Genomic DNA, 16,008 nt, shown 5'->3' on the forward strand with positions numbered 1-16,008 from the left:
TCCAGTAGTATTTAGTTAACTTTTATATATTTATATTTTTTAAATATTTACTGAAGAATTCACTGCAGCGTACAAAGTAAAAAAACTAATAAGTTACCTTAGTGTCTGTTACTACACTGTCTATTGGCTTGGTGCTAACACATTGTAGAAAATCCTGTACACCCTAGTAGAAGGTAGCATTGTCCTTGCTACTGATAAACCACAGCATGAAGTGCTGTTGTATAATGCTGTGTAGCATTTTTATGATGATTATATATTATGTCCTTTTTATGGTGGTAAGTTACATTACAGGTGTTAGTACTATGCTCCATGTTTTAATTCATGTTAGCTTCTCAGCTGTACCCTGCTGAAAAAAAATCATAGAAACCTTTAAAATAATTTGTTGGTGTATAGTATTTGGAACAAAAGGTAAAAGGTTAGGTTCAGTGTATTGGCACATGTCTAATCTCTCTCTATCTCTCTCTCTCTCTCTCTCTCTCTCTCTCCCTCTCATTCTATCTGTAGTGGATGGCTGTACGGACTGGTCTGTGGACTATCTGAAGTACCGCGTGCTGCACGGTGAGCCGGTGAGAATTAAGTGCGCTCTGTTTTACGGCTACATCCGTGCGAATTATTCTCAGGCTCAGAGTGGTGGGCTGAGTCTCATGTGGTACAGAAGCTCAGGGCTGGGTCATGGAGACTTTGAGGAGCCAATCACATTCGACGGCTTGCGCATGAGCAAAGAGGAGGATGCCATCTGGTTCAGACCTGCGGAGCTACAGGACGCTGGCCTATACTCCTGTGTACTCAGGTTAGAGTGCAATGCACACACACGTGCGCATATATGCACATGCAAATACATATACACATGCATACATAACTGGGGGCACAAATTCTTGTTATGTAACCACCTAGTAGAATAAGGTGCACTAATAAGGTAGTTATGTCTAAAGCCTTGTGCAAGCTGGATTAGTTTTACCTGGGGGGGACTGTAAATTTGGTGGTTACTGGGGAGATCCTTGATTTTATTCCAGTATGAATCTGCAGTATCTGTAGTTTTTAAAAGTTTCTTAAGCATTCACCAGAGTGAATTACCAGATTTACATTTAATCCTGTGTGAATCAGATAGTCAAATCCCTTACAAATTTCCTTTAGGTGCAGTAAAACTAAACCAGCTTGAATAGGGCTTAATAAAGTAAATGTACACAGTGTTTAATAACTCCTGCAACACTGCTGTGTCTGGTCCACTTGTACCAGTGCAACCATAGATGAATGGGGTAAAGAAAGGCTATCAAATTATGCAAGGAAGCAAATGGACAACAGTCTGTAATTTTGCATGCAGGTACACATGTACACATATACATACACTAGGGATGTAAGTGATTAATCGAATAACCGTTAACCACCAAATAAGAAACTGTTTGACCAACGGTATCGGTTAAGAAAAAATCTTTTTATTTCATTTTCAATAAAAAGACAGGTTTGTCGTACAAATTGAGGAATGTTTTAATTGTATGCAAGAGGGCACAGTAGGCAACTGGTTCCACTAGATGCAACTACTAAAAATGAATTGTGCAGCTACAAATGATCAAGTTCAGGCACTACAAAGATGAACCATGTACCATATCACATGGCGGTGTGAGGAAATCACACAACTGTGCAAAATTTATATAGAAGGATGTTAGGGGCAGTCAAAAATTACTGAGGTACATTGAGCCAAAGCTAGCCCCAGTCATTTCTGTTCATTTTAGCTAGTACTAGTAAAAAGCAGTATAATATAATAATATTGTAATATATCTTTAAAAACTTTCAGTATAGAACTTTCAGTAGCCCATCAAAGTATATTCCAGTCATTTTATCAACTTTAGTTTTTGGTCAGAAAACCCTGAACATATTATTGTTAACAGTCCCGCTGTTTAAACAAAGCTGGGTTCTTATATAGAGTAAGTTTAATACAGTTTTGGGCCGTTTATTTTATATACATACCTGACCCCACCAAGTACTTTGGTCCACAATCCATATAGGCAGCACATTGTTTTATCTTCATGCACTCATTTTACAGTGGCTTTGACTGAGGCTCAGCCAGTTAAATTTCAGAACTGATACTGATCCATTTTGTAATTGATATTTTGATGGCTCACGTCCTTAATTGTTGGCTTGCCAGTCAATGATTAATTGCTGACTAATGATGGTTGATTATTTGTCCAAATAATTTGCCAAAATGTACATCCCTAACATACACATATACGCATATATGCATGCACATACATTGATGTAGCATCAATATTATTTTGTTTCTGAATCAGTGGAGTCTGTGTAGGACCTAACAAGTACTGTGCGTGTGTATGTGTGTGTGTGTCAGTTGGTGGGGGTTATTGAGCTCAGAGCCAGTAAAAGTGTAAGTGAGCTCTGGTAAAGACAGCAGAGGACAGAGAGAAAGCTCTGTCATCCATCAATCACATGCTGACACCCTGACACTATCCCACAATGCTGCAGGCCACAGGCACGCATATTAAACAGCTGTGGAGCTCTCGGAGGCTCTCATTGGCTCAGGTGTCTGTCTGCTTAAGGTTAAATCTGATAATCTGCTCATCATGCCAGCATTTGCATCAGGGAATGTCACTTTCAATCTAGTGCCTAATCCATGTTTGTAGCATCTCTCTAAGCGTTTTATTTGTGATTTTCTTTGAGACACGCTTGTTTAATATGCATTTCTGCATTTCATGTGTCTCCTGAAACTACTCCTGAAATGTAACTATCCCGCAAAAATGCTGCATTCACTAAATCAGCAATTATGTACATTTAGCATCCCGGCTGGACCTGGCAATAATAAGCGGGTACACTGCAGGAATGATGTAATGCCTCACATTTTTATCTTAGGCACCAGTAGAGCTGTCAGAATTGTGTTAGTAATCAAGTAATCTCTTGATGATTTGGACAATTAATGGAGTAATCAGATTTTTTTTAAAGAGCCAAAAATGGACTTAACTGAACTATAACAATCTAATCTTTGCTGAACTAGAAAGCCTTTAAAAGGCTATATTCATATTTATATTGAGATTTTTGCATTATCTTTGCAAGTAAACACATCCTCTACAGAGAACAATGTTTAATATGCCATTTTTCTGCACATTTTAGTGCACAACTTCCTTTTTGTTTGGGTTTAACATATTGGAATACTACTACTACTACTAATAATAATAATAATAATAAATATGGTTATTATTATTATTATTATTAGTAGTAGTAGTATTTTATTTATATAGGTTTTTTCATGCTGGTGGCAGCTCAAAGTGCTTTACAGACAGGTGATAAAAAAACAAGAAATTATCAGTATTACTTTGGAGTCATGAGAAAATGACACAGATCAAAATGAAAGATAAATGCCACAAGACGCAGAGTTTTAATTAAACGCGAAGTTAAAGAGATACATTTTAGATGCTTCTTAAAAGTCAACACTGAGCTAGACTGTCTAATAAAAGGTGGAATTGAGCTTCGAAGTTTAGAAGCATAACAACTGAAAGATTCCTCTCCATGTTTTCTGTATGTTACAAAAGTATTTTACTTTTGTAGAAGGCCAGTACCTGCAGATCTAAGATCACATGCTGTAACATAAATCATCACAGACACTCTGTGATGTAAGTGGTGCTTTAAAGTAATTTAGAACCTTAAAAATTAATAGCAGAACTTTAAAATCTATTCTGAACGAGGCAGGTAGCCAGTGCAGTTCTTTTAAATTGGGAATGATAAGATCCCTCTTTTTTGTTTTTATTAGGATCCATGCTGTACAAGCTGTAAGGGATGTATTGTTTCCTTAAGAAGTTTCTCTTTGTCGTTTTGAGATAGAAAAGACCAAACTTTTGCAACATTTCTCAAATGATATAAAGCTACTTTAGTGGCTGCATTTACATGCAGGATAAAACAGAGCTCAGGGTCTAAGATCACACCTAGGTTTCGTACTTCAGGTTTGAAATATGAAGCTAAAGAACCAAGTTTCTCATAAAGCATTTTTCTCTGAGTTTCTGTACCAATGATCAGTATTTCAGTTTTTTCATGATTTCATTGTAGAAAATTTTTCAACATCCACTGAGAAATATCTGACACACAGCTGATCAGTCTGTCTACAGAGTCTTGATCATCAGAAGGAATGGAAATGTATAACTGGGTGTCATCAGCATAGCTATGAAAATGTATATTATGCTTCCTAATGACATCACCTAAAGGTAGCATGTACAAAGAGAAAAGCAAAGGCCCTAAAACTAAACCTTGAGGGACTCCACAAGAAATGCCAAATCTTTTTGATGAATGATTTCCAAGTGAAACCATGAATTGTCTATTACCTAAATATAATTGAAACCATTCCTAAACTGTGCCTGAGAGGCTGAAGTTATGGTATAATTTGTATTGTATATTTTAAATAAGTAAAACATACAATATTAAATTCACCATAACTTCGCCAAATTTTACTTTTTTCTCTCTAATTTGTTAAATTTAGTAAATAAACAGTAATTGTGCATTAAAATGGTGTTTTCTGTAGAGGATACTTGAAAATTGAGTTTAATTGCATAATCTTGACAGACCTAAACACCAGGGAAAGAGTGCCACTCTATAATTCACAAAACACACACACAGAGTAGCAGTTAAAAGTGACAGACAGACCACTTTATGGAAGAAATGTCCATATACTTACCCTAATGGACTCCTTTTGAATCCAGCTTGTACAGATATGCAGTATATATGCAGTTCCAGGAACTCAAACATGATAGCTCCTCATGCATGAGGTGAGGTGGGGGGAAGGTTAATGCTTTTATTATGTGCTTTTTTTCTTGAAAATTTATATCATTGCCTCTCTACAACAGTAAATAAGGGAAAAGGGCGTTCTTAAGTTTAAAATAATAGTTCAAAGTAATTTTGCACCATTTCTATTTGTCCATTCACCATGAAATATTCGCACAATGTAAAGGGCAGCTTGCATTTTTAGATGGTTTGGAAAAAAAGAAACCAGATGTTTCTTGATTTGAAACCATTTTTTATGACATCATTTTGGACCACCTGCACTGTTGCTTATGTACATTAGATTACAGATATTTAGTGAAATCAGAGGTATTGTTGGAGGATGCACATGCATGAACAAGTTACCGTCTGTATTATAGCTATGCTAACTTAACTAAGTAAAGAAGAAAGGTTTTCATAAAAATGGATTCTCTGTTAAGTGCTCCAACGCCTTAATATAATTGGAATTCACAATGTAAATACAATAAGGTATAACTGAGCAGATCTTTAATAAAAGCGAAGCAATTCCCCTGTTTTGGTGACATTTTGAGGATGTTAAACTCAACCACTTGGGACTCTTGCTCACTGCACAGTATACTGATGACTTTCTGGGATAAAAGCTTGAACAGCAGTTTTCATCATCGCAATAGGGATTTAAAAAAACACTAATATTAGTAGTAGTTAAAGAGCAATAAAAGTTGTTGGTGTGTTTTGAAAGCTTCTCTCCAAATAACAATAACCCATAATTAACTATGGTCTTTGAAAAGACCAGAGTAAGATGCGAGAGAGGGGGAGACAGAAGACATAGGGAGAGAGAGATGGAGACAGAGACAAAGACAGAAGGAGGGAGTGAGAGAGAGCAGACAAGAAGTGCTTTGTATAAGTTTAAAAACAGAGGGTTCTTGCTGTGTGGTCAGCATGAGCACTCTGTATCCATGGTAATCCAGTAAAAGGTGGGAGGTCACAACTTTATCTAGATTTTGTCAGTAGCTATCTAAGTCCACGCCCTCAGACAGAACCTGCTCTATTGGACTTTTAATGGACATACACTCATTACTACGCAAGGCAGCAGACAACTCTGTTTCAAATAAGGTGTGTGTGTGTGTGTGTGTGTGTGTGTGTGTGTGTGTGACAATAGGTGTTCTCTACCACCAAGCTAATAATGACAGTGAGAACTCATGGCCAGATGTACATGCATGAGAAGGCACTGCTCAAAACTAACTAGATGCAAAAGCAATGTGCACTCTTACTGCATGTAAAATCAACGTTTAGTTTATTTGAGCACACAAACTGTGCATAGAATCATCTACTAACAGCACCAGGGTGTGCTGAGAAGATGTACCTAACTTTAAGAATTGTTAAACCATTCTATGGCTGCTGAAAAAAATGTGTGCTGAGAAGATGTACCTAACTTTAAGAATTGTTAAACCATTCTATGGCTGCTGAAAAAAATAGAAGAACTTATTTTTTCCTTTGATTTTTTTAATTTCAAATTCTTTTATTATTTTTTATTTTTCCAAGCTGGGAAAGCATGTGCTTCAACTCAACACACTTGGAGGAGAATGCTAACTGCTAATTCGAATAAAGTCTCAGTATCTCTGAAGTCTCTCAGAACTGCAAGGCCAGTTCTTTTGTTTTTGCTATACACTGAAGACCTTTATTTCCTATTATTTACATCTAGATGTGTTGAACAATGGCAATTTGTAGTTGACCAAAAATACTGAAACATGTGACTAAGAGGTGTTGCTTCTTGCCCAGGTGTGCTCTGTTAGATCTTGTATCTCGTAAAACCACGTCATACCTCAAGAGCCAATAGTCAGTCACTGTAGTGTTGAGTTTGCCATCAGTCCACTATGAGAGGATAAAGAAGTAGCACCTTCGCTCCCAGCAAGAAACCACAAAATACAAGGGTTAACATTGGTGTTGCTTTCTATCGCTGGAGACTTTTGGCAAATAAAGTGATGAAGTTTCACTTAAATTGCAACATTTCATCTAGACTGGTACGTAAACAGGGGGAGGAGTGAAGAGGGAGGATGAGGTACTCATCTTACATATTGCATCATCTTACATATTGCTCCTTTAAACTATAAATAGCTCTGAATATCTACACTTGGTTTGAGCCCTGGGTTTCACCTGTGAAGACTGCATTTGTTGCTAAAAAGGACACAACAACATCAAGTCCTGAGACCTGTCTATAGGAGAAAAGCAAACCATTTTGAAGCTGAGAAAAGTGCAAAAATCAGAGCCATGGCACAGGAATTGGGCATAGCCAATACAATAGTTATAAAACTGTAAAAAGTCAACTATTTGGAATGTCCTAAAAAATAAAGAAACCACTGGTGTACTAATGATCAGACATGATGATAGAAACATTGTGAGAGCTGTGAAGAAAAGTCCAAGAGCAGCAGTAAGTGACATCACCTACAACCTCCACAGGGCACGGTAAAGGTATCACAATCTGAAAATGAGAGCAGAAATATAGGGGTCATACCGCAAGATGTAAACCACTCATCAGCAGTAAGAATCAGAAGGCCAGATTGGTATTTGTAAAAAAATGCAGAGATGCGACACAAACATTTTGGAACAGTTTTATGGACTGATGAGACTAGAATTAACCTCTGGCAAAGTAATGGAAAGACCAAAGGGTGGAAAAAGAAAGGATCTGGTCATGATCCAAAACATACAAGCTCATCGATCAAGCACAGAGGAAGTAGTGTCATTGCTTAGGCTTGCATGGCTGCTTCTGGAATGGCCTAACTAATCTTTTTTTGATGATGTAACTGGTAATGATGGTAGAGGCAGAGTGAACTCAGAAGTCTAAGGAAACATTCTGATTACCAATTTACAGAGTTATGCATGTAGTCTAATCAGGAATAACTTTGTCATGCAGCAAGGCAGTGACCCAATACACATTGCCAACACAAGAAAGGGCTTCATCAGTGGAATAAAGAGGAAGGCTTTAGACTGGCCAAGTCAGTCACCAGACCTTAACCCAATTAGTGGTGCATCGATAACTTTTTTTTTTCATGCCAAGTATGAGTATGAGTGCATGTTTTTAGTACCAATACCGATTCCGATACCAAAGTAACTAAAGGTAGTAATGTTACATAGTTTGATCCTCATCTGTCTCTGCAGTCCAGTGACAGCAGGAATCACATCCAAGGAGCTCATTATTTGTGTTGTTGGAGACTTTTTGGCTGGTTGGCTGGCTGAGCTGTAGTTGAAAGTCCTCTAAAGCCAGGCATGCATAGTGTGATTTCGAAAATTTTGCAATTGTACTTAGTTTAACAGAGTGAAGTCAGCATATATGGACTTTGGTTAGCCTACATTACTCCACTCATATTGGGAAAGTAGTTATGATTGTGTTTGTGTGTGTTTAAAAATGGGCTAAAATCACAGTGTATGTCTAGCAGAAATATGCCAAGGCAGAATGTTTAAAGTTACCAACGGCCACAGCGTCAGCAACACTTTGTTGTGCGAGCAGACCCTCGTTCATTGCCAGCTTGAGTCATTTGTTCATTAGCACGGTAGCATACGCTAGGTCTATGTTACACGGTGTCAGGTTGTATCCAGTATCGAGTATTTGCCGTAGCATTTAATATGATGTTGCTGAGTTCATCACACACATGCACCTAAACATACCTTTGCATTCAATTATGAAGAGAAAAATGGTGAATGAAATTCTTCTGCACCAAAACATTCCACAGAAGCATAATTCTAGTCTGGCTCAAAATCTAGTTGCTAGTTCTAAGAGTTTAAATTGTGTTAAATTGTGTTCTCTTAGTAAACATTATTTCAGCATTCTTTGAGGTCTATCACTGCTGTTCTTATCAGTCTCTCAGCGGCACATCGCTGCTAGTTTATGCCAGGTGTTCCATGCAAAATTCTGTGCAAAACTGGCTGCTGAAACTAAAACCATTTGTGTGGCTGTTCCTCAAATGTTTCTCACATGGCATACATATGAATTTTTAGACTCATGCGCAGTTTTATACATTAAACGCAGGATTTTTCATGCTGAAAATGGCCTTTTTCTGCCTGAAACCTGGCACAAAAGCCTAAGTAGATCTGGCTCCCTGGTGTTCAGCATTAAAGCAGCAGATTGGTCACAGTGCTAACATGGCTAACATCTTAACCACCAATTACATAATCTGCCACAGGGGCTCCTAACTTCTGCTCATTATTAGCCATGTTAGCATGCACAGTTAGCAGTTCTTTATCTAACCAATGATTTCCCACTCATCTAGCGAAGTCAGGTTTAATCATCTGAAATCAGCGATAAAAAATGTCATTAATGTAATTCATTTTTGGGCTAGTTTCGAATGGAAAAATTATTTAACAGCTGGGGAAAGTGTCTACACTGCATCAGCTGCAAATTTGGAGCAATTATCACACTGATTGTGCCGTTTCATTTTCTCATTCAGCAGGAACCCTCAGAGTGAAGCGTATGCGAATCAGTATGTACTTTGCCAGTGCAGACTGTGAGTGTGTTTCTCTCTGGCCCTAACAGGAACTCAACGTTCTGTATGAAAGTGTCCATGACTCTGCTGGTGGCTGATAATGACACGGCAGCCTGTTATAACACCAAACTGCGCTATTCAGAGAAGGCCGAACTGGGCAAGAGCAAAGACATCACCTGCCCTGATATCCAGGACTACATCCAGTCTGGCCAGACGCCACATATAACGTGGTACAAGGTAGAGTATGTATGTGTGTGTGTGTGTGTGTATGTGTGTGTGTGTGTGTGTGTGTCTGTGTGTATTTGCCTTCTGCCTGTCAGTGTTCTCTCTGTGTTTGTTTGATAAGGCTATTGTATTTATATTGTTATATTGTTCTCTCTCTGAGCATTGTGTCATATGCTTCTCTGTTTCTCTCTCTCTCTCTCTTTCTTTCTCTCTCTGTCTCTCTCTCTCTCCCCCTTTTAGGAGTGTGGTGTGTGGCAGTGGAGAGAAAGTATATTGCAGTCTGCGGACACTTTGTCCATCCAGGAAGTGACGGAGGATGACATTGGGAACTACACTTGTGAGCTGCCTTTTGGAGGATTCGTGGTGCGAAGGACCACCTACCTGAGTGTTACAGGTAATGCTATGCTTGCTTGTTTTTATGTGTGTGTGTGTCTGTTCATTACTGTTCAAAAGTCAAAGACAAATCCTAGGCAAAACAGCACCTACGTTATTAATTTTTTCAGGAAATATTTCTATGGACATTAGATGCAAGATTACAGTTTAAATTTATTTTTATGCAAAACTCATTAACTCTGAAATAAAGATAAAAATGACATTTTTTCAAAAACATTTTAACAATTATATAAATTTACATTTTCTATATTCATGAAAAGTGTACTTGCTAATTAATTAAAATAAAAATGCCAGTTTTCAAAAAAATGAAAACTAAAATTATAATAATGTTAACTATAACATGAAAAGGAATAAAATAGAATATTTCCAGTGCATGAAGGACAGTTTAGAAGTGGATTCGCAATGTGCTTGCAGTCTAGCTGAGCACAGTGCACTGCTTTGCTACTTAAGCACTGTGAAAGCATCAAACTGCACTGTAATCATTTCTTCTGTATTTATTCCAATTGTATTTGGTTGTTTTACAAGCACCTACTGTCAAGATAAATGGTTTTAAATAATGTGCTGAAGTGCCTAAGATTTTGCACAGTACTGTATATGATTGTGGTTGTGCCTATGGTTCAATCATTGTTAGAATTCAAGTATTTGTTAGATTTGTTAGAAATCCAGTATTTGCCCCATTCTTCACGTCACCAACAAGACATGACGTTATATGAATATAGCCTGAACATACAGCAGTCCAGTTTAGAATTCTTATGGCTAGTTAGGAAAATGGATAGGTGCACAGTATAGAACTGATTAATAAATATTTAATATACTGAGCTTTCCTTCTATCCAAACCATTTAATAAAGAGTTCTCAGGCTGGTGTCTTTATAATACTAACTGCAGTGATGAAGCACTTCATTATAAAGCAGTGGCAGCCTTGTCAACCCACTTTACTACGCACACACACTTAACCTCCATTATTGCTGTGACCTTACAGCTGCTTAACCACACACACACACACGTATGCATTCACATGCACATGCTTAGACACACAGCCCAACTTTATCTCTGCCATCCATTAAATCTAAATTTATGTTGAAAATCACTGTGCAGTTAATGCGATATTAATTAAAACCAGGACTTTGGCCTGGTGAGGTTAGCTAATCGTAACAATCTGCACTCAGGCAGTGCGTTCCATTATGTAGCATGTTCACTCTATCACAAGCGATCACTCCAGCATTACTCAGCAAATGAGCTGTAGAACAAATCACAGAAAACTACTGATGTGTTCTGGTTTCACACTGACCACTCGCAGATGTTCCTGTTGAGTGTCCTGATGATTCACAGCCGTTCACATGTTCTGCCTTCATGTTATTCTGTGCGGGGTCTGTGTATGAATATTTGCAGTCCCTGTTAACTGCACTCATGTCAAGCAAAAGAGTTAGATTTGGTCTTAATCAGATGGTCAGGTACAGATTTAACCTTTAGAAATCTAGAGTTATTGCTGTCATTTTGCTGTATTATTATTATTTTTTTCTTTCCATAAAGTAAAATAAAATAAAATAAAATAAAATAAAATAAAATATCTTCTACTCACTGACACAAATGTGGAATAAGCTGTTCTGGTATGATCTTCCTCGTATGTAAAAGTGATGTCCGTGGGCAGCAAGGGGGTGGGGTGGGGGGCCATTGGCACTATCCACAGAAGAGGGCCTCACACTAAAAAAGTTTGACAACAGCTGATCTAAAAGCTTCTGTACACATCTTGTGGAGACAACAAGCTGGGTGAACTCCACAGAATACACTATGCAACAAAGCCTGTAATTGGTTGGTGCAAAATCCTTTAAAGATGGATTGGCCAATCGGCTTCTCCCAACTCACAAGTGTTCATAACCCGTTATGGTTAAAGAGTGGCTTATAGCGTATGTAAAAACACACACACACACACACACACACACACACACACACATCATCTAAACCGCTTATCCTTCTGGGTCACGGTGGGGTGCTGGAGCCTATCCCAGCTGCCAGTGGGCAGAAGGCGTATGTAAAAACATCCCTACAGAATTCTTTACCCCTTTGATAAAGATGAGCCAAAAAGGCTCTGAACAAAATGTCTTTATTGTTAATCAGCTTGAACTTACACTGAACAATTAAAGATGTCTTACAAATCCAGTTCCAAAAAATTTGGGACAATATGTGAAATGCTAATACCATCAGAAGGCTGTGATTAGTAAAATGCGTTTGACATATATTAAACTGAAAATACTCCAAAAAAGTTGGGACAGGAGCATGTTTACCACTCTGTTACATCACCTTTCCTTTTAACAATACTTACTAGTCATTTGGAGGCTAAAGACACAAGTTAGTTAGTTTTGACAGCAGAGCGTTTTTGCTATTCTTCTCTTATTTAAATTAGCTATGCAACTGTGCAGAGCCTTTGTTGTTGTATTTTACACGTTTTCAATGAGAGATGGGTCTGGTCTGCAGGAACGCCAGTGTCGTAACCGCGCTCTCTGATTACGCGGCCATGCTGTTATAACACATTGTCATGTTAAAGAGGACTCATTATGCTTTTCCGGTTTCCTTTCTTTTCGTGTGTTATATGGCTCGTTGTGCATGTAAAAGGTCTACAAAGTAACAAAGCCCAAAGTAAATGCCAGGGGGAGCAACTCTCTCTCACAGAAACCATCTTTCTCAACTGTTTGAAATGTTTCAAGATGATGTAATCTTGTAATACAGTTCTCATTGCCTGCCTACCGGCATGCTTGGCACACCCTCACACAAGAGAGTTACAAAGCAAAAACTTACCACTCTGAAATGTCCTGCTCCAGTCTAGCTCATGAAGGTGGATTGGATATACAAACTTGTTTTACCTGACTTTCAGGATTAAACTCTAGTTCAAACTGATACGACTATATATTGTAAGAACAGCCACAGCGATGAATGAGCAGAACTTGTAGCAGGATGCTGCTCTGGTGGTTGACCAGTAAGAACTGAGTGGGTGAGCTGAGCTGAGGGGCCTTAGAGACACAGGAGCTCTAACAGAGCGTTTCAGACAGAGCGTGAATAGAGATGTACAGTATGAGGGAAACAATGTGTTTTAGAACACTGAAGCATGTACATCTATTCCATATTCATAGATTTAGAATCTATTCTAGATTCATAGGTCCCCTTTAACCCTCTGGGGTCTAAGGGCATTTTCTTGATTTTTGCATATGTTCTTAAATTCACCTTTAAAGGCACTTGCATATGGCATGATACCCACCCTATAATGAGGCCATTTTGACCTAAAGCTGAAAAAGTGAAGTCTGGTTTTAGAAATCTCTTGAGAAACCAGCTTTACTCATTGTTTTGCATGTGCCTCAACTTGTCTTCATTGGTTCATAACTGCAGAGGTGAGTCATGTACGATCTTTTAATGTGATGGAATGAAAAGGGCAAGCAGATTTAGAAACTCTTTGAACTGTATTTCTGTGCTGTATTATCGCAAAGATATTAATAGAAACAGCAAGAAACATCTAGTTTGATGTCCCGGCACGTTCTCTGACCCCAGAGGGTTAATACAAACATCCCTGAAAACGATGTCTAGAAGGCAGTGTATGTTGCCCCAAAATGTGTTAAACATTAATAGTGCCTTCAGAGAAGTGAAAGCTGCCAACTAACCCCCCCAGACCATGACAGACCCTGGCTTTTAAATTTTTACACTGGTAACAATCTGTATGTATTTTTTGTTCTTCTTTGGTCTGGAGAACACAACATTCTTAATTTCCATAAACAACTTGAAAGGTTGACTCAGACCACAATACATGTTTCTACTGTGTGTCAGTCCATTTCAGATTAACTCAAGCCCGGAGACGTTGGCAGCATTTCTGGACACTGTTGAAATTTGTCTTTTGCTGTATAGCCTTAACATTTAGCATGTGGGAAAGCAGAGGTGTATATTAATAAAGATTTGTCATTGTTCCTGAGCCCATGTGGTGAGATCCATTCTAAAAGCGTGCTAGTTTTTAAACGCAGTGCCATCTGAAAGATCGATGAGCATTTGGTTGTGATTTACGGTCTTACCCTTTACACATAAAGATTTCATCTTTTCATGATATTATACACTGTAGAGGGTGAAATACCTAAATTCCTTGCAATTGCTCAGTGAGGAACCTTATTCTTAAGCTGATGGATATTTTGCTGATGCATTTTTGACAAAGTGGCAAGACTCCACCCATCCTTGCTTATAAAGGTCTAGGCCTTTACTGGATGCTTCTTTTATCACCTGTATAAAAATTTTTTTGAACATGTCACAGTGTTCCACAATGTCTTAAACTGCCCTGTCCCTACTCTTTTGGAACATGTCACAGGCATCAATTTTAAAATCAGTGTATGTTTACAAAAAACAAGCAAGTTGGTATGATAAAACTATATATTGTTTTTATGCTATTTTTGTTTAAATACAAAGTCAAAGTTGGTTTATAAATCAGTGCTTTCTGTCTTTATTTGCAGCTTTTGGAATTGTTTGTACTGTTCAATTAAATAAAATGACATATATATATATATATATATATATATATATATATATATATATATATATAAGGTATTCTGCTTTTGTAAGGGGCAGTAATTCTTGAGGGCACTGCATGCATAATTCGGCAAACTGTGTCCTCAGACTGTCAAGGTTAGTGTTATGTGCTCTAGCATGCAAAAACCCCATGCGCAGATCTATTAATATCCTTATTTTAATTTGAAAGGTTTTATGAGTAACAAGGAAAATACTTTCTGTAGCATTCTTTCTCAATTACTGACACGTGCAGTTTCAGTCTACTTACTCTATTACCCCTCCTTCTTTCCACCTCCTTCTATCTACACTCATTGTCCATTTTATCAGCTCCACTTACCATATAGAAGCCCTACTATCCCCATCCTATTAGACACGCTTACCTTGTTGATCCACCTTGTAGATGTAAAGTCAGAGATGATAGCTCGTCTGCACAGTTTGTGTTAGTGATCCACAAGTCCTTCTTTACTGGTCTCAGGATGCTGCCTGGCAGGACCCTGTTGGCTGTATATTTTTGATTGGTGTACTATACTCAGTGTTTAAAAACTGTAGCATATATATATATACATATATATATATATATATATATATATATATATATATATATATATATATATATATATATATATATATATATTTCCAGCTGCAGCACCACCACAAGGTCCTGCGGCTGTTTCTCCTTTACCGCAGTAACAACAGGACTAACAGGTATCGGAGGAATAACTGATAAAGTATGATCAGACAATAAGACCTTCGTCACTAAAAATGTGATTTAGTAACAAAAACATAAAGCTGAACTATTCCATACTAGCTGTGCAAGCAATCAAAGACAGCAAATGCTATCAGCCGACCAAAAACAGTATTAATGCAGAAATTTGAGCATCAGCCCAAACCAATCTGCCGTTTTAAGCTGATTTGAAGCACAAATACGTTAAAGTCTGTCTGAAACTGAACTACTTTTGGATAGTCATCTAAAAGTACTATGCTCAAACTGCTCACACGTTGCAAAAACAAGCAAACATAAAAGCAAGCCAACAAAAAGCATACAATTTACAGTGCAAATGTGTGCAAAATGTGTGTACTTTAAAATAAATGACCTGTAAATCTAGTATAACACATACTGGGTACAATACTACTGGGTTCTTGTAGATAATGTTAGGCTACTGTTATCTCATAATCTACTTTACTTCACGTTATGTTGCATTGCAACTTCTGTGAAACACCAGGCTGGATGTGTTACAGGATCAGATTGAATTTTTTTTTTTTCCTCCAATATTTTATGCTGGTATCGATCTAATGCTGACACTAAGTGTTGGATCAATACCATCTCTCAAATGTTCTAAATGGACACAGCTTGAGTTTTTCACATGCCTTGTCTTTCATTGGCATTCCTCGGCATGCTGCATTGTGGTTCAGTTGCAAATTTTTGTGGCCATTTGAACATCAAACTGGTTACAGTGATTGCACCAGTGTCTCTTCACGATACTACATAACTTATCTGGGTGTTTTTTTTTCTGGCAGAGCTTGATGGCCCTTAGCCTGAGAGAAATGGGGATGCAAATTGGTTTTCATGTTTTTGAGTACATACTGACAATCTATTACTGCAAACATGATTTTAGACCTGCAGGCTTTGAGCTGTGTGTGTTTGTG

At 37.8% G+C, this 16,008-nt stretch overlaps 1 protein-coding gene across 1 annotated transcript in view; it reads left to right on the top strand.

Moving 5' to 3' along the window:
* Positions 1–16,008, top strand: part of il1rapl1a (interleukin 1 receptor accessory protein-like 1a) — a 111,649-nt gene that overhangs the window by 51,365 nt on the left and 44,276 nt on the right. Inside the window, exons 3-5 of the mRNA XM_036571430.1 lie at positions 505–790; positions 9,260–9,446; positions 9,675–9,828. Coding sequence (XP_036427323.1) covers positions 505–790; positions 9,260–9,446; positions 9,675–9,828 — 627 coding nt within the window. The remainder of the gene's footprint in view (positions 1–504; positions 791–9,259; positions 9,447–9,674; positions 9,829–16,008) is intronic.

Source organism: Colossoma macropomum, unplaced genomic scaffold (genome assembly GCF_904425465.1).
Source record: "Colossoma macropomum unplaced genomic scaffold, Colossoma_macropomum, whole genome shotgun sequence".
NCBI classification, from domain to species: Eukaryota; Metazoa; Chordata; class Actinopteri; order Characiformes; family Serrasalmidae; genus Colossoma; species Colossoma macropomum.